Here is a 22,413-nt window from a genome sequence, read left to right as displayed (position 1 = left end):
TTTTAGCTGTCCTACAAATGGAAAAAAATACCACAAATAAGGCTATTGTCATCAGTACTTATAACTAAAGCATATAAAATTTTAAAAATATCATAGTGCATTTGTAGGACAGCTAAAAGCTACCAGAATCTTCCTTAGGTTTTCTTTTGGATCACTTTTTGGGACCTTCAGAACCTGGAGGCTAGGTCTAGGTAAGGATCATTTGTCAAGCGTACCTAAGGATTAAGTGTATCCTCCTGTTTCTTTGGAAACAAATATATAAGATGGGTGAACTTCAAAGTCAGACATGGCTCGGTTATAGACACAATCTATGGAAACAGCAAATCCAACCTGTGAGTAGCTTCCTTCTGTGTTCATGTGTACTGTGTTCCTCACCCATTGTGTGATGGGTAAAGAACAGAGGTTGAGACAGATATGAGAAAAATTGTTGCCTCGTGAGGATGATCAAACTGTAGAACAGGCTGCTCAGAAGGACAGTGAGCTCTCTGTCCTTGAAGCTACTCAAAGGCCAGACCTTGAGCAGGTGCTTTGTTGACCCTCCTGAGCAGCAGGGTTGGATTAGGTGATCTCCAGAGGTCTCTTTGAACCTGAGTGTTTAGTTGTTCTGTTTTTACCCAAGAACTGTGTGGTCTAGGTTACCCACCCAGAAAAGCTAGACACCTCTGTCTTACAGACCTGGATATTCCAGAGGCATATATAAGTTCCAACCAAGAGGACTCAGTTGTTTACTTAAACATTCTCCACTGATACCCATGTTGTCACCTGGAATACAAAGGAATTGACTGCAATATCAACAAGGGAAGACCAACCTATGTCATCTACCTAAATTTCATAAGGCCTCTGTGACAGTCCCACATGACATCCTTATCTTCAGATTGGAGAAATACAAATTGAAGGGTGGACTATTCAGTGAATAAATAATTGGCTGGATGGGTGCAGCCAGAGACTTGTGGTCAATGGCTCTATGTCCAGGCATAGTTGTATTTCTCGAGAACTTGAAAAGTATGTTAAGATGTAGTTTTGGCTGGATATTTGCATACATTGGTTAAGATATTATACATAGGTACTTGTGAGAACCCCTGTGAGTCAGAATTGTATTGGTAAAAATCTGCTTGTGTATCTCAGGAACCTTGGATGCATCCGGAACAATTTGGAGGGAAATAAAGCAAGCATGGGATGCTTCCCCAGATTATTTACAGAAATGAACTGCAGTCGGCATCATCCTCTGAGAGGGTGCTTTAACAATATCTTGATGCAATGATTATTGTTAGTGAGATTAACTCAAAAGCCCAGGGATGTATTATGCCTTTGCTTTTCAAGGCTGTTTAATACCTATTTTAAAAAAGTAGGAGAGATTCACTATTGTTAAGGGTTTTGCCCATTGAATGAGAAGTCATTTTGACTAAAGGAAAAGCATTTCCCCCCTCAACCCCCACCCTCCCCCCAGCTTGTCTCCCTGTAAAGATGGATCATCAAAGGATGTTGTCAGAAGTGCTCTCATACTGTAATGGGGAGCAATGATCTGGACCAACAAGAAACAGGAGAACTCCTCTGCTTTTCAAACTCTGAATCTCTTTCACTGACAGAACAAGGATTCCAGAGCTAAAATCCAAAGAAGGTACAATTCACATTTCACTGCAGAGCTTTACCTTGAGCGGTTTGTAATATATTTACTCCTGTGTGATCAGGGTCTGCAGGATATTGCAAGGACAGTGTGCCAATTCTGTGGCATGGCAAATCCACTTGTGTAAAAAGGAAGTTCCTTGGGAGACAAAGGCAAAGCAAAAAAGACCTCATTTATCCACAACTTTCTCATTAGGAGTATGTTGCTGCTTTTGTTAAGCACAGGTATTGTGGCCTTTGCTAGCCTTTTTAAATTTTCTTTCTTTTTCTTTTCCTTTTGTAATTTTCTTTTTTAATTTTCTTTTTTAAAAAATAGTCCTTATTTTCTTTTTTTAAAAAAAAACTTTCTGTCCTCTTTTTTCCTCTTTTTTTTTTTTATTTTTTAAGTGTTTTTTTTAATTTTTTTTTTTTCTGCAATCAGTGTCTTCCTAACAAGATAAGTATTTTCTTTGGTACAATCACATACATTTTCTGTAAATAAACAGGAGGCCTGTTTTTCCTGGATACAGTAGGAATATAGCTTTCTTACTCAGTATGGTATTTTGCCAGTGGCTTTCTGCCTAAACTGGGAGTGATGCTGTCTGTACTCCTTCTTTTGCCCAAGTAGCTGCCTGTTTTTGAATTCCACAAGTTTATATGTGTTAATGATGGCATGTGACAGAGGAAGTGCCTCAGGATGCCTCTGAAGAATTTGAGTAGTCTGGGCTTTAGCCTCAATTTGAGTAGGATTTTATTCTTTCTTTAGATTCTGAACAGGTAACTGTAAAAAATCCTTCATCTTTTACTGCCCTTTTTCCTTCTGGGATTGATAGTCAGATGAGACCATTGCCATCCCAAGATCAGAAAGGGATTAATAAACTGCTTTTGCTTTGATATTGTTTAATCAACTATAATTAGATTTGATCCAGAACCATTCAGATGCATGTGTAAAAAATGCAATGGCTGCTTAGCATCCTACCTTCATTTGGTATTTGGCTGAAGAGGTCCCCCTGTGCAGCATACCTGTTCCAGGACTCCCTTTGCCAGGGAGTTTTTGCCTGACTTAGGTGTGTGCTGTTTACATATTCACAGGGCTTAAATTTTGCTCATACCACTTGCCTCGGGTTGGTCTTTTTGTTTTTCTTCTGTTGCTGTTGTCAGAGTGGTCACAAAATGTGTCTTCTGCAACTGTTACTGGAAAACTGTTCCAAAACCTCAATTCTCTGATAATTATAAACCACAGTTAGTGGACAGTTTTTATTTGAGTTTATGCCAAGTCGTCAGTTTATCTTGCACAACTGTTTTATGTTTCTCCAAGGTGCCTTTCTCTAAGGCACTTTTGGAAGGTTTTTGGCATGGTAAGGTAAAGAGTACTGGTGGTTCTTGCAGGGAGGATGCCAGGCGGGGAAAGGAGAGGGTCGTCTGCTCCTTGCAGGGCTGGACATCAGCAGGTTTGAGAAGCAGGGCATTGTGGTGTAGGTTTATACAGACAATGCACAGCAGCTTGTTAAAACATCCTAGCAAAACACTAAAAGGAGTCATATCCTATTAGGTGTAGTTTTACATGATTAAGTAAACAGAGTTCTGTTAGTCACCTGTTTCTCCAAGAGCACTGGTACTGCATTTTCATGTTGATGTTAGGTATTTCTACAAGCAAGGTAGTCAGGTCAGTCAGGACGGTGACCAAACAGCACTGCCTCTTGATTGTGCTGCAGAAATGTTAGTGGGGCTGTGATACAGATTGGACCAGGCTGAACTGCTGAACAGTTGGTTTCGTCTTGCTTCAGCACCGAATGACTGAATTCATTGGCAATATTTGAAATGAGGGATTTAGGCTTCACGTAAGCACATGTGTCTTCTGCGAGGCTTGTGATGCCCCATTTGTTCAAGTATAATCAGTGACTTTTTCATAAAAGCATCACACTATGGCTCATAGTTGTCCAGTGACCATTTAAAACCTTCTGAACACTTTCCTCCCTGTTTCTGTAGCAGAGCTTTTTAGTCCTCGTAACTTAATTGTCAGTCTAGTCTTTAATGGTGTTATTTTTTTTGGTTTTTTTGAAATGCCAACTTTATGTTTAGTTCTCTGTCTCCTCAGTTTTTTTTTTAAAAATTGTAGTTTAATTCTAAGTAACAATTAGCTCACTTCTGGTTGTGCAGGATCCAGTTCTGAATCAAGAGAGATCTCCCACGGTTTTTGTCTTAAAAAAAAAAAAGTTGCAAAGAGAAAATGCCAGATTAATTTGCATTCTACCAGTAGGTAGTCAGTGTTGCATTTTCACTCTGTTTTCATTGTCTGCTGAACTTTTCCTTCACAGTGCTTTCTAAAGCCTTACATGAATAAAACTAACTGGGCAATTGCTTAACCAAATTTTAGTCATATTCTTTTTGTTTAGAAGTTTTCATGTAGTACCTGTTTCATGTATGTGAAGAATCTTTGCAGATCAGGGGAGCTGCATAGTACTTGTGTGTGGTTTATCTGTTGCACAGAATAGTGAGGCAAGTTTGGAAGCTTATTTTGAAGCACTGCAAGAGTTGGATCAGGTACAGGGGATTGAATTGTCCTCCTCCATTTCTCCCTCTTTGGGGGTGATGGGACTACTAAAACTCTCAGGAAATGCATCGGGTTTAATGTCATACTGAATTTTGAGGAAGCTATACTTTATAGAATTAAGTAGTTCAGAATAAGCTGATACGCTTTTTTTTCTGGTTCTGGTGCCTTGTCTCTGCAAGCTTTAATTTTTGTCTGCTTTACTAGTTTGTGGGTGGCCACGTTTCATCTGTGTTCCCACTCAGCCAGAGTTTGAAATAACATCCAATGCTCACATCTGATCTGCCTTAAATCTGAACTCATGGTTGATGTGGTACACAGCGTTGGCACTTATGGTCATGTTTCTCTGCCTTAAATGGTTTGGTGACTGCAAACTGGAGTTCTGCATTTTTCATCTAAATTACATTCTTGCTTAGAAATTTGAGTAGATCACTGAACACTGTATCCCACCTCCCCAATACCTTCAGAATAACTAAACAGAGGTTGTCACTGCCTTCCATAATAAATGTTTCCATGTATCAAACTACTATTTTAGTTGAGATCAGTTTAAGGTCAGGGTGGGGCTTTGAGTAACCCGGCCTAGTGAAAGGTGTCGCTGCCTATGGCAGGGAGCTTGGACTAAATGATCTTTAAGGTCCCTTTCAACCCAAACCATTCTATGATTCCATGAAGACATCACCTGGTCAAAAGGCCAAAAGTGGATTTAAGACTTAGCAGGATATGATTGACATGCGCTTCAGATCAAAGTTGTTAATATAATTCCCATATTTAGATAATTCACAATTATCTTTCCAAATTTTGTTCACCAGCAATATCTAAATGTATTGAGGCAGGATGAATTTTTTTCTCTTATTTCTTTCTCCTTTAGCCTGAAAAGAGCCTAGTGGTCTCGTTCTTTTGCAAGTAAGGTAATTAATAGTGACCTCCTTAGTTCAGAAGTGTTGCAGGTCAGAGTGCATAGTTTATGGATAGACAAGTTACATAAACAGGACTGAAGTCACTTTTTAACATGTAATTTCAGTATTTACAAAATTCTATACAAGCTATTTGCTTTCCACTGTACTTTTCTTAGAATAAAAGAATTCCTTGACCAAGGCTAGGTTGGTCTTGATTAACTCTGAAATACAATTAAAGCTCTTAACAGAGAGAGCTTCCGTGCCTCATCATGATGAGTTTGACAGTATAAATACAATTTCCTTCCAGCCTCATCCTGTTCTAAAAGGACCAAGGGAGGAAATCTTGTTGGCTACTTTGTCGTTAATGTGGATACTCCGTTACCAAGGGCAGGGATTACTGAGCTACGTGGCTTACAAGTAACTATTACTTTAATCTTCCTTCCTTTTCCTGTTCAACGAAAAAACACAAATGAAGGCAACTTATAAAAGCAGATGTCACAAAGAGCAAGAAAATGCATCATATTTTGAATTGAGGAAGGAGCTGTTGTTCTCACTGCACTCTTTAATTGTATACAAACACCAGTTTGGATGTGGGTTAGGTTCTGTTTGTTTTCCCTGCACGCAGTAGCTGACATACTGAAATGGGGAACTTGTTGGAGTTGAGTATAAAATGGCAGAAGCAAAGTTTACAGGTGGATATTAGACATGCAAAGGCTGAGTTCACAAGTGACGGTTGCTATGTGGCCTGTGGGAAACACAATTTATTCCTTTTAGGTAGCAGCAAGTAATCCGACTCACTTCTTACGATTATGGGTGTGCAGTGTCACTTCAATGGATAAAAAGCATTCTTTCCTCCAGTAATACTGGACCATTTGTCAGTCCTCCAACTGACCTTGTACTGCCTACTCCAGGGTGAAGTGAGCATTTTTGTTGTTCTGTGTTTTGTCAGCTTGGTTAATCACAATCTTTCTCTTTATTTTTATAGAGCAAATTCGATTAAAGAATATAAGAAATGTATATGGAAGGTGCTTGTGGTATCGTTTGCGACTGTTACAACCGCAACAAAACATAATTCCTACAGTAAAGTACGTACATTTCATTTGCATGACTTTTCATTAAAGCAGTTCTTACTGTTTTTTTTAATAAAAATATATTTTCTGTAATCAAAGCAGCTGGAATTAGTTTTTTAACATTGGCTTTTGTGTCACCGAAAAGACATTTGCAATCTGCTGTATTTGAATAATTAATAGTTAATCATTATTATTTAGTAGGGCTTGAAATCAAGATGGATGCTGTTTGTGCTGCGTGAAGTATCTTCTAAATGAAACCAGTGAACCTCAGCAGTAAAAAAAATAAGTAAACAATGCACTTATTTGTTCAGAAAAATAATTCTCACTCACTGAAATTAGTAGTGCTAGGGATGTCTTTTGATTTAAATATTTAATATCTGAACATATATATTCAAATATACAAGAGTAATAATTTTGTATGTTTTAAGTCAATAGCTTTATATCCATACTCCCACTCTGAAAATATTTTTCTGCCTGTTTCAGCTTTGTGTATTTTGTTTTGTGGGGTTTTTTGGTTTTTTTTTTTGTTTTTTTTTTTTAACACTGACTTTGTCTAAGAATAAGTCATCCTTTAAAAATAGGAAATACTATTGTATACCTGCTGAGGACAGACAGTTATAGATTGGAAAGATTCTTTGTGATAGTGGCTTGCCTTCGTTAAAAACTAGGAAAAGAAATTAATTAGAAATCAGAGCAGCTCTTACCTATGTCAAAGGTGGTATTGTAACTGAATTACTAATACCTGTTTTAATATTTTTTTGCTATTTTAATATTGTTTCTTGAAGACTGATAACAAATGGCTTCTAATGTTATTTGTAGAATGGTGCTAGAGCTAGTGGATTTGTGTATTTAAAAATTTCTTTCTTCCAATCAGGAAAATAGTCCTCCTTGCTGGCTGGGCATTATTTTTGTTTCTTGCATACAAAGTTTCCAAAACTGACCGAGAGTATCAAGAATACAACCCTTATGAGGTGTTACATTTGGATCCTGTAAGTAACAACATCTTTCACTAGTCTGTACTACTGTAACTGTATATTCTATGAGACTTGGTTTTTTGAAGTAAGTTAACTTTAGTGAATGTATCTACTGTTTTTATCCTTTTTGGCCTGGGAAAGTTGTTGCTGCGTATTATAAAGTCAGTCATTATGGGGTTTTTTGCCTATATCTGTACTAATTTATAACTTTTGTATAGAGCTCCTTCAAAATTCTAATAACCTAATACAGTGAGGTGGTTTATTTTAATCTATTTTGAATCTTATTCTGGTGTTGTTTTCCTCTCTTGGTACAAGAAAACAAAACAAAACAACAATTCTGCTTCATATGCCCTGTGAAAAATCTTCTTAATAGCCAATTTTAGGGGTTCTGAAAAATCTGTATAAAAAGAATGCGAATTCATTTAATTTACAGTTGTTGTACAGCAATATTTCTCTTGTAAATGAGAAGTTTCACTGAGGAGTGTTGGTGATGCACATTTTGATGTAGTAAAGGTTACCTTGAATCTTGCTTGTATCTGTGAATGCAAACAACAAATTCTAACTAGTGATATACCAGCCAATAGGTTTATTTAACTGGGGAAAAAGAAAAAGACATAATGCTTAACTAGAAAACAGATGCAGAGCTTTATTTATATTGAAGGACTGACTCAAAATGGATATAAAAAATTATATATCCCAAGGAGACAAATAGACCTTCTAAACAGCTCGCAAAGTCTTGTTTAATCTAGTCAAACTCTTCATCTTAACTGCAATACCTTGAGCAAATTCTCTTCTTATGTTAATTATTTCCTGATCCTAAGCTCCTCTTTTGAATGACAGTAGAATCATCTTTTCAACTCTGAAGTCTGAGGTATGTTTCACTCCCAAGTCTAAGGAAGAGCACTTGTGGAAACAGCTCCAACACAGGAATATGAATGAACTTTGAATGTACCTGTTTTGATTAAACTTGATGTATACTGTTAGTGTGAGAGAGCTTAATATGTATATAAACATTAACAAATGCATCTCTTGCCATTAGTGATGTGGCTTGTCAGCATAGAAAAGCAGTACCTTATGCTACAAAAGCCATTATAGCTGATAAGTAGTCTGTAACCTGTTCCTAGCTAGACAGGTCTAACACCTACCTACCATGTCTAGAGGCAAGTTATTTAAATTCAACCCCTGCTCAGTTCCTCCATGACTGACTGATTGCTGACTTGAATTCTCTCACTGATGCACAGGAAGGAACAAGATAAATTTTTAGTCTTGAGTGGTATCTGTGGGACACATGGAGTTTAAATGTACGTATATCTGGGTTAAGTTTGATTAAACAAACCAGGCTAGGGATTAGGTCATCAGAGGATTTTCCTTTGTCATTTTGGCAAATTTCTACAAATAACAGCCCAGAGGGCAAAAAGGTATGTATGTAGTGAATTATAACTTCATGTTTATTAATGAAAACCTGTACACGTGTGCAAGGCAAGTGCAGCTTGCGCAGAGAAAGAAGACAATATTGGAATGTCTCAAGAATGGTGGGATGGAGCATACTGTCATAAGGACAAGCCGAATGAAAGCCAGAGATGTTACAAGGGGAATGAATAGATGGGTTTGAAGATAGATAGTTGAAGTAGGCCTCAAAATAAGAGTCTGACATCCCAGTGTGTCTTATGTATTTCTTGCTATCAGGTGATATCTGTTAAATCCTCTTGAAAAACTTTTAATTCGAACTACATGAAAATTAGCAGCTTTCATTTGTTACCATACAAATGGAACCTTTAGAGTCATTGCCAACCCTCCTGATAAAGTGATACAAATGTTGAAGTGTTGTTAGATAATGAAAATGTTATTGTTGTTAAAAAAAAAAAAAAGGCAGCAAAAACCTCCCCAAACTTTTAAACAAATGAAAAGGTTGCAGATTCAAGCACTTTAAAGTTTTGATACACAGTAATTAATTTGGTTCTTTGCATTCACACTCTGGTCAAGATTAGTTTTTTTATTTTATGTTAGCATATCAGTTTATAACAAGAAGCTATTTTTTCTCCAGAAGATAACCACAACACGGACAAAGTCCAGATAATGTCCATATACCTTATTTTGTATATAATATCAGCACTTTCTTTTGAACATGGTATAGCTCTTTTTGAAGCATATCACTTGGATTAACTAATACATGAGCCACTCAGATATTATTACTGATTTATTTAATAAATATCCGTACTGCAGTTTAGAGATGGGATCCAAGGCATAAAGATGAAGCTCAAAAGTGATTATAATTTTGATTCTCTAAGTAAGAAAATTGGCATATTACATTTTTCTTTTTTTTGCGAGTAGTTAATACAGGGATGCTCTGTGTTCCAAGCAGAGTGCTGACTGACACTGACTGTCCTAGGCTACTAAGCATTTCTGTAAGTCAGACCTAATCTCTGTAGCCTAGCTTTTGAAAATGGGGAGTAAGCAATTAGTGATAGAAAACTTGTCATCAGCTCATCAGGGATGCACCCTCTGTGTCAGAGAGAGAAAAAATTAGTTTTGTTTTTTTTTTGTAGACAGCATTCATGTGAGCGATGAAAACCCACCTCTACTCAACCAAATTGATTTCACCCCCCCTACTGTCCAGCTTCTGCTGCTCATCTGGCATTCTTCATCTAATCTTGAAACGCCTGTTTTTACTTGAAGTCTAATTTATTATGGAGTAAATTCATCCTGTGCATTAAATGAGGCAGGCATGCTGTTGAAAAATAGTGTTCAAATATGATAGACAGACTGCATAAAGTGAGATAAAGCAACAGCAAGCGAAGCCTCAGGGTAGTTTAATTCCTGGTTTAAATTTATTGAAATAGTACCATCATCTGTAAATAACTTCTTGTGTGTTTATTATGCAGTTAATGTCAGCATACTAGGCTTCTCTACCACAAAAAATTGAAAAGTCACCACGGCAGTGGTTCTATGTTAGCAGAAAAAATTTTTTCTAATATGTTAATATAAAGTTTTGTGGGTTTTCTTGAGTAGCGAAGTTCGCAGTCCAAGCTGAAAGTTAACACACAGGGGATTGTGTTGGTGGCATTTAACAACGTGCTGTAGTAGAGTAAAAATCGATCTTTCTCAGGTATAGGTAATGTATTCCCTTTGTTCAAGAAGTTAGAAATAATTTATGGGTAAGATGATTCTAGTCAAAGGCATTCTTAAGCAGCAGGGAAACCCACTGTTCCTGGTGACTGACAGATTTATTTCTGCAGGCAAGCTGCAAGTGAACCATCATACTTGATCTATGAACTCTTGCTTAAATAGAAGAACTCTTGCTTAAATATTCTCACTGCAAGTGAGAATTCCTCGTATTCATGAATATGTTTTAGGGAAGATAAGATTTGTCGAACAGATAAGAAGTCCTTCCTTTTTTTCTCTAGATGGATGAGCAAAATAATCCGGAAAAAACCCATACCCAGTCATCTGAATGTCTTTTTTTAGACTGTGACTTCTATCCTGATTTAAAAATATGATGGGTATAGGAATGTTATTAGAAAAATAATATAATAATGTTTTCATGAAATATGTATATAGTTTCATGATCCTATATTAGAACATAATTCTTTTATTCAGAGAAATAATGTGCAGTGTGTGTTACAATTACATATATAAGAATGGATTTTATTCAAGATATTTATTAATAAACTTAAACCTTTCCTTTTTAAGGGAGCAAGTATATCAGAAATTAAGAAACAGTACCGTGCACTATCGCTAAAATACCATCCAGATAAAGGAGGAGATGAAGTTATGTTCATGAGGATTGCTAAGGCCTATGCAGCGTAAGTTTCTTTTTTGCTCATAAAAAAATGGGAATGTAATATTACGGGGAGGGAATCCTTTGTGATAACAGCAAGGATGGCTGAAGCAGACGGGAAAAAGTGTATTTGGATATGGAATGCAAGTCAAAACATGTCTCGGTTAGTTCAGTGGTGTTTCTCTGTAGGTGTTAGGAAGGATAATTTGTTTTGAAACTGTCAGAATACTATAAGGTGTTTCATCTTTGTTTCAAACTTCTGTGTCAGGTAGGAAAAAATGTTTCCAATGCAACACATGTTAAATTTTAAAGATGACAAAGAACAAAATGGGTGTTATGGCTTTTAACCAACCAACACCTTCGCAGCAGTTTTGAAGCAATGCTTAGAAAATAAATACACTGTTCATTTCATCTGGTGATAAAGCCAAGGAGTGACAGACAGCATTTTAACTCTGTTCCCATCTAGTGACAAAGATGTTTCATTCTGACTCAGTTTTCTCTCAGCTTACCCATCTCCTGTTCCATTTGCACTTGCCTTACAGTCCTGATTTTTTATATGGTGACTGTTTCACATTACCTGTGTAGTTCTTAAAAGCTGAATCCTTGAATCTTCTTTTCCTCTAGAGTGTTTTTTGGTCTTGTGTCTACTTACAGCTTTTTTTTTTTTTTTACTATCTGAAAGAAGATACCTTATATTAGAATTTGCTATAAAGGAAATCTCTCTTTATTGTTTTTTTTTTTTTTCCCCATGATCAAGATGTGGTTTGGGTTTTGTAATGCTGTTCATACATGGAATGTCAATACAGCTTTATAATCTTTTCTAGTCTAAATGATCATCTGTCAGAGTCCAGTAGTCTCTGCTCAGGTTCTTTTAGATATTCCACATGTGGAAAGTTTAATATCAAATTTGCTTAGAAGACAGTTAATGTGATACGTGATCTCTGACTTAGTGGAGCGATAGATTTATGTTGTGTCTTTAGTATATTTTAGTATATTTTTCAAGTTAGACTTAGCAAAATACAGGAATTTCAATACACGGTTCAATCACGGTACCAATGTGATTCCAGTTACCAGTGTCATACATTCCCTGTCACAATGCTGGGTATCCCCAGGTGATGGGCAGACATGTGTGGGTTGAGCCTGTTGTTGTCTTCAAAACTCTTGTGCTAGTTGTCTAGTTTTTAGACTCTGTTGGGCTGAGCCAGGTGTGTACTCCCCCCTTGCTGGCCTCTCAAACTTGAGGAGACATTCATACTTTTTTAACGTACTTGAAGAAACATGTTGATAGGTGTTTTGTCTAAAACAAAGGCCACCTTTGTGTCCCCTTTGTGCTGAGATTGAGTCAGCTTCTTTGTAGCAAGCTGTGCTGAATCACTGTGGTCACTCAGTGGCAGGGCACACTGCCCTTGCCCATCCCTCTGAGCCTTCTTCCATTGTAGGGATTCACTGGGTCAGTCACATCATCGAGAACCTAGGAAGTTGGTGATTTCTGCTTTGAAGTCAGTTGTCCGTGTGGCTGACCTTACTGAGAGTCCTGTTTGGGGCAAGGTGAGAAGGAGAACCAACACCATGCTCACTTGAGCAGTTTCGAAATCATATTTCTGCTTAAACACATCTGTAATCACTATGAAAGTCTCTTCAATAGCAAATTCTGGTATGGCTTTCTGAACTCCTGAAACATTTAAATTCTTTGCTTTGCAAGCTAGCGCTCAAATGCTTGGTGCTACCGTTTGATACTTTGAAGACCAGTGCAAGGGCTGTGGTGGAGGCATACCTTGAAGTAAATGATGGTGAAGTTCCTAAGCCATGCTGTCTTGAAAGAATATAAAATTTACCCATTAAATGAGTCTGATTGTCAACAAATGTGAGACTCCGAAATGATCAGCAGATGCCTGGTTCATTCACTGGGTTTCTTCCATGAGACAAAATCTTCCATATAGCAGATGCATAGTATTTTGTTCTGTAAAGCAATATTCTTCCTTCTAGTAACAGGGATTCTGTTGAGATGGCATACTATTGCCAAGAAACTGGCATTCCAGAACAGGCACAGAAACTGGAAGATTTAGAATGTAGTGTCTTGTTTAAGAAGAGAGAATTAAATTATGCAACGAGGGAGTCCCAGGGGGAAAAAAACCCAAAACCCAAGAACCAAACACATGCTGTCAAAGGCTAACAGTCTAGAATACAATCATTAAAGGCCCATATGGACCACTTGTGCTCTATCAATTAATCTTTCATATTCACCTTCCTTCCAAAAACCCCAGAACATTTTCAACCTCTGTTGTCTTTCAGAATTTGCTATACTGTAACCTGGCATCAAAAAGTGCTCTTTGCTGATGAGTATGCACTCACTCTCGTGAAAGGGAGATGTGATTGTTCTGTTTCCTGCACATGCATCTTGCGTGTCTGATTTCTTTTCCTGTCAGAGTGATAAAAGAATTTGCCTGTGTATTATGAAGGAATACAGTAGTATTGTTTCATATTAGATTTCACACAGAAAGTAGCAAAATCTGTTTAGCTTGCCCAGCCATCTTAAAAGGATAGTACGAATAGCACATTTTAAAGTTTCTGTATGTTAATGATTTAGAGAAGTATCTTTACTTCTGTATTAACTTTATATCTCTTCTCGTAACTAGTTTAACTGATGAAGAATCACGAAAAAATTGGGAAGAATTTGGTAATCCAGATGGACCACAAGGTAAGAATTATGAATGATAGAATTTTGTATATTGAGAGCTAATATCTGATCAGTTGATTAGTATTCAGTTCTTTATATGGTTATATATGATAACTTTCTCCTGTGATTTGAAGCAATGCATCTTATCAATACTTTGCTTGTCAAACTGGCTCTGGGGTGGTGGTGGCATGGAAAAGCAGGAAAGAGTTTGCTTTCATATTTCTCAAATTTCATGTTATGTTAAAAAGAGAAGGGTTATTTTTTGACTACTTGGCTACAGTAGGTATCTAGAGAGACTTGCCAATGTTCATGGAGGTATAAGCAAAATATGGAATAATACTTACCAGAAACTTGTCAATTTTAAACCTTTCTTGGTATTTACGACCAAATATTATAGATGTATATTGAAAAATAAACAACTAGCAATAATGCAATGAACACACTTTGAAGGGATGTACATTGAAATAAATACTGTATGCACATCGACCTTCCATTTGCTGAAAGCAGTACTTATTTGAGTGCCTGTGCCTCCTTCATCTTGAGGAGCTGAGGTGATTATCCCATTGTAGATTGTTCCTGGGCAGGTAGCTACATGAAAATAATCCTGATGATGGTGTGTTGAAGTTGTACAGTAGGTGGTCCAAATTAAAACAATGTAAGACTGAAAGTTAGTAGTTTTTTTCCCTGTTTGCAGTTGCGTGAGTTGCTTATAAAACATTTTTGTGACTGTTGTTTAAGTGGCTATTACAAGCAAAATTGAAACCTGCCATTTGTTAGGGCAGGCTTCCATAGATCTGTGCTGTTGATGCCCTATAGTTTGGGGGGCTAAGTGTGTACTACCTATCTATGTGAAATGAGTTACAGCCAGCTTGGAAGTAGTAAATGGGATTTGTAACTTAATTATGAAATTATAATGAAGTGAGGGAACTCTGTGTTGTAAATTCTTCTTGTGAATTGTATCCATCCAACATGGGAAATTAATTTTTAGAGGAAAAAAAACAGCCCCAGCCCTTGAACCAGTGTGTCAAAGAAACAAAAAAGAAATCTTCCCTCTCCCTTCAAAAAACCAGTTCTGCCAACAGTCTGACAAAGGCATTTTTGATCGGCTAAGGTGGTGGTTAACTTTCTGTAACCACTGTGTTTTGTAACATAGCAGGTTTCTTTCAGCTCCTAGCTTCTTGTGGTTCCCTAGCTGTGCAAGTAGGAGGTCTCTGTCCCTCTTGCTGCAAAATAAAAATAAAATCTTTTGTCAGAAATACTGTCACAATATCAGCAAAATGGTACTTTTAGACCAGTATAAGCACAAATAGCTTTCCTAGGACTTTTCTCAATGTTAAATTGTTTTTTACATCCACAAGCTAATAACTTAATGTTGCCAAGGCATAGGATTTCAAGTTCAGCAGTATGTCAGTGTCCTTGAATGGACCTGAGGCTGTGACTTAAAAGAAAACTCAGCCAAAAGTTGAGAATTAAGAGGCATGAAGATGATTGTGCAATTGGCTCAGTGATTGTTTTCACAAACTTAAGGGACTTTGGATTCCTGGAGGGCAAAATTAAATGATACTTCGATAGGGCAGCAGTTCATACTGTGTGTGAAGCCGCCTCCTTTTCTGAAAACTCTGTCTCAGACTACAGTGAAATTAGTGTTCTCTGCTTTATTTCTAGACCTCTCATTACTGCTTCATCTGAAGAGTAGGAGAAGTCCCTTAAATTTTCTCTCTCCCTCCTCAATTCTGTAATGTTCTTTCTTTCAATGTTCCACTTTGAAATGTGGGGAGCTTTCTTATTTAATGAAATTCATATTCTCTTAATTTCTACATCTGTAGCATAAAAATCTGTATCCAAGCTCCATACTCTAGTTTTCTAGTTCTGTGTAGTCAAAGAATGGATGTGGTCCCTTACAGAGGTATTTTCTGGGATGAGATGAAGCACATCCTGGTGTTAGGCACATCTAACCAAGTTAAATTTGGTACATCCCCCCTCTGTGCCTAGCAAAGAGGAACAGTGAGCAGTATTCCTCTCTGTCCAACTGTAACTTAATGTGGTAAATTCAGTATTCCTCTCTGTCCAACTGTAACTTAATGTGGTAAATTCACTGGGAATTATTTTGTTGAACTGCTGTGCTTGAGGTGTGGTTAAGTTTGTCAGATGTTTAATTTCAATCTCAACAAATTATAGTTTTCAATTTAATTATAAAACATTAGGCTTGTGCATAACAACTGTTTGTCTGAATTGATGGCTATCACGATCTGCTGGAAATAGTATCAGAATAGTATCTAAGTACATAAGGATCCTAGTCTGTCCTTATTAAAGGCATTACTCCTCATTGATACCTGCTAGTACTGAGGAAAGCATGTTGTTTTCCTTTTAAGCAGGTTCTAGAAATCTGTAGTCTTTTTTTTTTTTTTCTTCCACCCCTTCGTTTCATAGAACTTTCAGTATTGGGAAAGATAGTGTTTGCAAAATTTAATTTATTACCACTAAAGTGTCTGAAGACAAGCTATTTTATGCTATTCTGCATTCAGATCTGAATGCCGCAGATGTTACTGTTGGAGAATCATGTCTTCCCCTTTGTGCAACCTAACTCCTTTTGAATTGAAAAATGTTCCTTTCTCTTTCTTATCCATCACACAGAAATTTGAACTGACAGAGGGTTTTGTGTTTACAATTTACATCTTAACACACTTTCCTAAAGATACAAACTAATAAAACTTCCCATAGAAGTCATTTACTCAGACCGTTTTCATGTGTTTACTGAACTATATGTATTCAAACTGCTGAAAACTCTGCAATGTAAAACTCATAAATCTTTCAGTCTGTGTAATCTTTTTTTTAAAATAGAGAGACAATATTTATTAATATATATTTCACTGCAATATGTTAAGCTAAAATATTTGGTATTTCAGATGTTGTATTTAAGTCTTGTTATTTTATTGCATACTTGAGTGTGTTTCTAATAAGTTTCTTGATTTTGCTATATTTGTTAAATTTTTGCTTATTGAAATGGTAAACATGAAGATTTTTTGTAGGTTGGTTGTTTTGTTTGTTTGTTTGTTTGTTAGGCATAATGTGACTTTAGCATTGTTCTTTAATATTTTATAGTGAATTTATTTTCTTTCATCCTGCAGCCACAAGCTTTGGTATAGCTTTGCCAGCTTGGATTGTGGATCAGAAAAATTCAATTTTGGTGAGTCAGCTTGCTTAGCTTAGGATTTTAAGGTGAACTTTCAAGTGTTCACCTTAAAACGTTTGTGCCTCATACTGCACATTTTTAGTCTAAACACGTAGTTAATAATACTTTGGTCCGAATGCATGTTTTTGAAGCAAATTTCAAGAGTCATAAGTTTTAGAGTAGCTTAAATCTAATGTTTGAGAGTATTAATATGCTTGGAAGGGTCTTATTCCAATGATAATGAGGCTGTACTATGGTCACCCCTGTTACAAAGTGTGTGTTTGCTGTTGCAAGAAAACACTCGTGGAACTGTTTCCTAGGTTTCTGTAGTTGCATTTGGTTTGCTAGTGATGCTATAATCATACAGGGACTAAATGTTGTATCTGTTGCATTTGTTGCTCTAAGGTATTTGGCTTAACCACTTGATTTCTTTTAATCATTCCTGTCCACTGCATCACAGTTTAGCTGCCAACTTTTTAATTATTAAAGAAACTGTCCTGAGACAATGCATGAATCATTTAAAAGATTACTCACACTAAACTGATACTCCTTATTTAAACCCTACCCATCTAATTATATTACTTGTAAGTTGTTCTTCAGAAATGATGACAGGTATTATGCAATAAATTTGCATTAATTTGTAGTAGGCTTGTGGTAATAATACTTGACTGTATTTTAGAATAAAGATTAAACAGGTACCTAATGCAGTGTGTTTCTTATTTTTTCCTCTAGGTTTTGTTTGTATATGGATTAGCATTTATGGTTATTCTTCCAGTTGTTGTGGTAAGTATTATCTGATTAATATTCTACCCTCTGTAAGCAAGCAGTAAACAAAGCTGTCTTGGATATAGAGTTGCTAATTCTTGCCTTTCATGGAGGGAGAGTGCAAGTGAGACTTTTTTTTTTAATGCATGTGTTTTTTTTATTGTGAAAAAAGTGTAACTACTGTAGAGTTTCCAGAAAAATGCAGTGCCATGATAGAGAGGGAGCTGCAGGGAAAATATTAGATATCACAAAAGTTACTTAGTTATGTAATCTGTCTTGTATCTTCTTTCATTCGTCTGAAGAAAATTAATATGAGGGGATGAGCTCAAGAGGATATTCAGTGGTGTTACAGTAGAACCAGGACTGAGATGTCTGTAGCTGGTGGTGCTAGAATAATTACTGCATGTGGAACAGGTTGTTGATTTGATTTCTCCTGGCTGGCTTTGTTTTCATAACTTCAGTTTTTATTGATCTTCCGTACACCATGAGATGTCTGCCCTTGAGATTTCTTTGTGTGAGGAATCAATTGATAGATGAGTGTTATTTCAGGGATTGGGTTTGCCCTACAATACTGCTTTTGAACAATGTCCCTTATCCAGTGATTGTGCATTTGGGGTATGGTATGAAGAAAGACTCAGAAAATTGACACCCAAAACCGTTCATGTTCTGGGGAAGAAGACTTTCGTTTGAGAAAATGTCCTGAGGTCTTGGCAGCTGCATGCATCAATGTGTGCGGAAATTCAGCCAGACATTATCCCTTCACTTTGAGAGTCTTTCTGCGTAATTGAAGATTTAGTGTAGAAAATTGCTGAAATCACCACATTCGAGTTGTTGAATAAGATGTCTAAAATCCAGGGTGCAATGTCTACCTGTTCATGTCTCTCCTTTTAGGTTTCAGTTGGTGTCTGTTGATGCTTTTTTACATACATGTACTTTTAGTGATTTATACCAGGTTTATTGTAGCTCAAGTGAAAGTGAACATCTTTTGTGTTGGTACAAAGAAATGTTCTGAGCACAGAAAAAATAATTTGCCTCTTCTTGCCCCATACCAGATGTAGGATTCTACATTCAGACTTGTCACTGTAAATTTCTTTTATAGTCAGTGAAGAGGAATAGTCATTTTTATGGAGCAAGTTATTTTATCATTTCATTCTAAAGTAGACATACGAGATGATTCATGACTTTAATGGCCCCCTTTCTCTTTTATGAATCAATAAAGAAGTGGAAGTTGACGACAATGTAGTCATCCTATAGTTGATAGACAACTAAAATAAAGTAAGGCTACTTGGACCCTTTGAATCCAGATCAACAAAAAGGAAAATACTGATATGTAGTTCTTTCCAGACCTCCACTGACCTAAATAATATTCTGTATATGAGGTAAGAGACATGAGCTACATCAAAAGCAGTTAGGGCAGCTTCTTTCATGTAGATTTGGACTAGCTGTAGTTACATTTTTCTTCCAATATGTGTGCTTAGACAAAAATTTGATATCTGTGGGATTGTAATCGAAATTTTTCTGCAGAAAAACTTTTTATGAAGTTGTGTACTGTTTTGTGTCAGGGTTCATCTATTCATGGAAGAATCAAAGTTAATTTATAGAGAAGTTTGTGGAGAGCCAGTCTTATAACATTTCCTAAATAATTAAGTAGATCGCACAGTTCTTGCTATAGTTGCCTATTAAATTAATAGTAGTAAGCATCACTTACTACCTTAATGCTTGTTCTCTTCCCTTATGGTAAACTTAACAACAGATTGAGAAGTATCTTCAAGGTTTTTTCTCATGTTAAGTGAGCTTTGGTTACAGGGAGAAGTTTAATAAACACACTGCAGTTTATAACCCATCACACCATTTTTCTGAAAATATATTACAGAGTACAATCACTATAGACTGAGTTCCATAATTTCAGGCACTGGTGTAATGCTAGTTATTCAATTCTTGGAGTGTTGCTGAAGGTTTGGAAAACTTTTTCTGTCTATCTGAAGGCAAATGGCTTAATTCTGAAAATGTACAGCAAGAGCACTGTGCCGCCTCCAGATTCCTCTTCTCAGAAGTGTTTTCTGATTAGATTATTTAAATTTTTTTCCCCAAATTTTCTCATAGTGAAATAAATCTCATATTTGTTCTTGGTTTGGCCTTGGTCTGACTAAAGTGAGTTTGATTTGAATGCTGTGTTGCACTCTAAGGAGTTACCATGTATATAGAGAGTGGTAAATCTTATGATGATTTACTGATGATTTACTCTTTAGTGAGTTCACTAAAACAACATCAGAAATAACCAAAGCCGCGTATATGTGTGCAGCTTGATATCCTTGGGGGAATTCCCTAGGCTAGAGGTCATCCAAAAACATATAGCATCAGATTCTCTCAGATGAATTTATCACTGTGCTTTTAAAATTTGTGTCAGCAAATATTTTTTTTTTCATTTCCCTCTCCTTTTGGAAATTCAGTTGGCCTTAACATTGGTAAAGTCAGTTGGGCTGAGTTACCTGATTGTCAACAGACATGAAGTCATCCAGTTTTGTTGTGTTTCCATATATCTGACATCAGCTTGTTCTTGTTGAATGTCTCAGGGTTCCTGGTGGTACCGATCGATACGATATAGTGGAGATCAGATTCTCATTCGGACAACTCAAATATATACATATTTTGTCTATAAAACACGGAACATGGACATGAAACGTAAGTAAAAGGCATCTTGCAATGCTGATAGCTTCGAGGCTTGCCTTATCTCTCCTACAGATTTGGTTAAAAAGCCAACTCTAGGTTTAAGTGGCCTTATTTAAGGACTTAACACTTTCAGGTAGTCCTGGAATCAGAGGCAGGTCAGGTTTCTTTATACTGAGGTCTGTTGTGCAGTCTGAATTAAAAATGAGGTGCAGCTGAGGTGGCTTAGACAAACCACACAGTGATCAGGTAAGGCTTGGTTGTGAATTCCACAGTGGTGTGGTATCAGTGAAAAACTCAGGGCTTAAACCTGGGCAAATGTAGTCAAACTGGGCTAGCGAAATGGTGGGACAGACCTGCATGACTTGCCTTCTTTAAGGTATTTTTTCAGGCAAACTTTTTAAAATTTCCTTTCCTGAGGATCCACAGTTGTTGATCTTAAATAATGAGAAGATATTTATAGTTGTCTAAAACTCTTCAATATGCTTTGCTCAGGAAGTGAATAGATAATCGAGGGTGGAAATGAAAATTGATGCTCAGGGAACTTGACTCATTTTTAGTAGCTGGAATTCACTGGGCACTGCAAGTAGGCATAAATAACTTTGATTGCTCAGAAGAAAACTTGCTCAAAATTTAAGAAAGAAGCTTGAGTAACTATTGCTGAAAATATTATTTTAACTGGAGCAAATGATTCCCTGAGCTTTCTCTGACTGTGGGTGAGGGGTCTTAGACATTCATGAGCGGACTGATGTTACGATGGGACTAAAATACCCAGTTGTGTAGGACTTCTGTCTTAATTACATGACAGATTGTTTTGAGTTAGTATGAATTTTCCTAATCACATTAGGAAAAGAGCAGTCCCTCATCTCTATGCAATTTTTTGCAGGGATATTTACTGAACTGCTTTTCTAATAATTAAAAGAATTTTTTGGGGTGAATTTTCAATGCTTACTGAACAGAAAATTGAGTTGAAATTTTATCCTTTCTGCCTCCCCCTTCAGTACACATCATCATACTGCTGCAGACATATGGATTGCTGAGAGGAATGGTTCTGTGAGCATGCAGTAGTAGTCAAACTGCTTTGCAGTGATGTCTGCTAGTCCTAAAGAAGCCTAATTTTATTTTTGTGAAGACATTTAGTGTCAAATGCTGGACTTGATGCCGTGCAAAATGGATCATTGAGTGATCTCCTTTGTCTTGTGCCAGGCACTAATTCTTTCGTCCTTTGCCCTGTGGCAGTACTTACTGATCCACTAGAAAATGTGGGTATTCATGGTTGTTGGAGGAAGAGTGGGAGTAAGTTTTATGGCTGAAGGTTCTGAAGAATCAGTCAATGGCTTAGGATGCTGTTGACATTTTCTTTGTCTGACTCCAATTATCTTTGCAGGGCTTATCATGGTTTTAGCAGGGGCATCTGAATTTGATCCTCAGTACAATAAAGATGCAACGAGCAGGCCAGCAGACAACATCTGGATACCACAGGTCAGTTATATCAGGAGATGTTCAATAAATAACTGACCCCTTCAAGGGAAGAGGGAGATGGTGCTTCTAGGTGACCAGCTGACAGAATTCAAGTTCTCAAAGCATTAATTTTACTGAGATATAACTGTATTCCTTTAGAAATAGGAATTAGAAGCTAGACTTGTTTTAAACTTTTTAAAAGAAAAGATAATATTAATTGGTACTAATGCTTATTTTAAATGGAATCAGTTTAGTATATAGACTGCTGGGTTCAGCTTTTGGGGAAGGGTAAACTAAATAAAAAATTAGAGTGTCAGTCCTTACAAATTTTGAATACTGATATAAGGAGGTAATCATCCTTTGATAAGGTTCTTTTAAATCATTACCACAGATCTAGTTGAGTATGTTAATACTGAAATAAAATTATTATCCAATGTCTGAATTAATGTCTTGAAATATTATAAAGATTCCTCCATGAATGTCCGTTCCCCTCTGGTTTCCTTTTATATTCATTTCCACTTTGTGTTTCCAACAGAGATGCCATAGTGCATACTGTGGCAAATAATTATTACTAGCAGAGTTTTAGGTAGTCTTATTTATCAGGAACTAACACTTGGCTTTTAAGAAGTTTAAAGCACAGTATCCAAATGCTCCAATGAAAATGTTTTGAATTGGCAAAAGGAGGGGAGGTAGTCTCACAGATTTAACCTTTTATGCACACAATTGAATTTTCTTACTGTAAACATATTTTCATGACCTAAACATAAAGAAAATAGACTGAGATACCTCTTTACTTAGTT

At 36.6% G+C, this 22,413-nt stretch overlaps 1 protein-coding gene across 1 annotated transcript in view; it reads left to right on the top strand.

Moving 5' to 3' along the window:
• The window catches only part of SEC63 (SEC63 homolog, protein translocation regulator), a 58,451-nt gene that overhangs the window by 11,307 nt on the left and 24,731 nt on the right, over positions 1-22,413 (top strand). The window contains exons 2-9 of the mRNA XM_017829359.1: positions 6,035-6,134; positions 6,994-7,108; positions 10,784-10,896; positions 13,508-13,569; positions 16,677-16,735; positions 17,453-17,503; positions 20,059-20,167; positions 21,540-21,634. Coding sequence (XP_017684848.1) covers positions 6,035-6,134; positions 6,994-7,108; positions 10,784-10,896; positions 13,508-13,569; positions 16,677-16,735; positions 17,453-17,503; positions 20,059-20,167; positions 21,540-21,634 — 704 coding nt within the window. The remainder of the gene's footprint in view (positions 1-6,034; positions 6,135-6,993; positions 7,109-10,783; positions 10,897-13,507; positions 13,570-16,676; positions 16,736-17,452; positions 17,504-20,058; positions 20,168-21,539; positions 21,635-22,413) is intronic.

The sequence above is a fragment of the Lepidothrix coronata genome, unplaced genomic scaffold, assembly GCF_001604755.1.
Source record: "Lepidothrix coronata isolate B3197 unplaced genomic scaffold, Lepidothrix_coronata-1.0 Scaffold5, whole genome shotgun sequence".
NCBI classification, from domain to species: Eukaryota; Metazoa; Chordata; class Aves; order Passeriformes; family Pipridae; genus Lepidothrix; species Lepidothrix coronata.
Note: the sequence above shows the minus strand (reverse complement) of the source record. Positions and strands in the feature narration are given on the sequence as shown.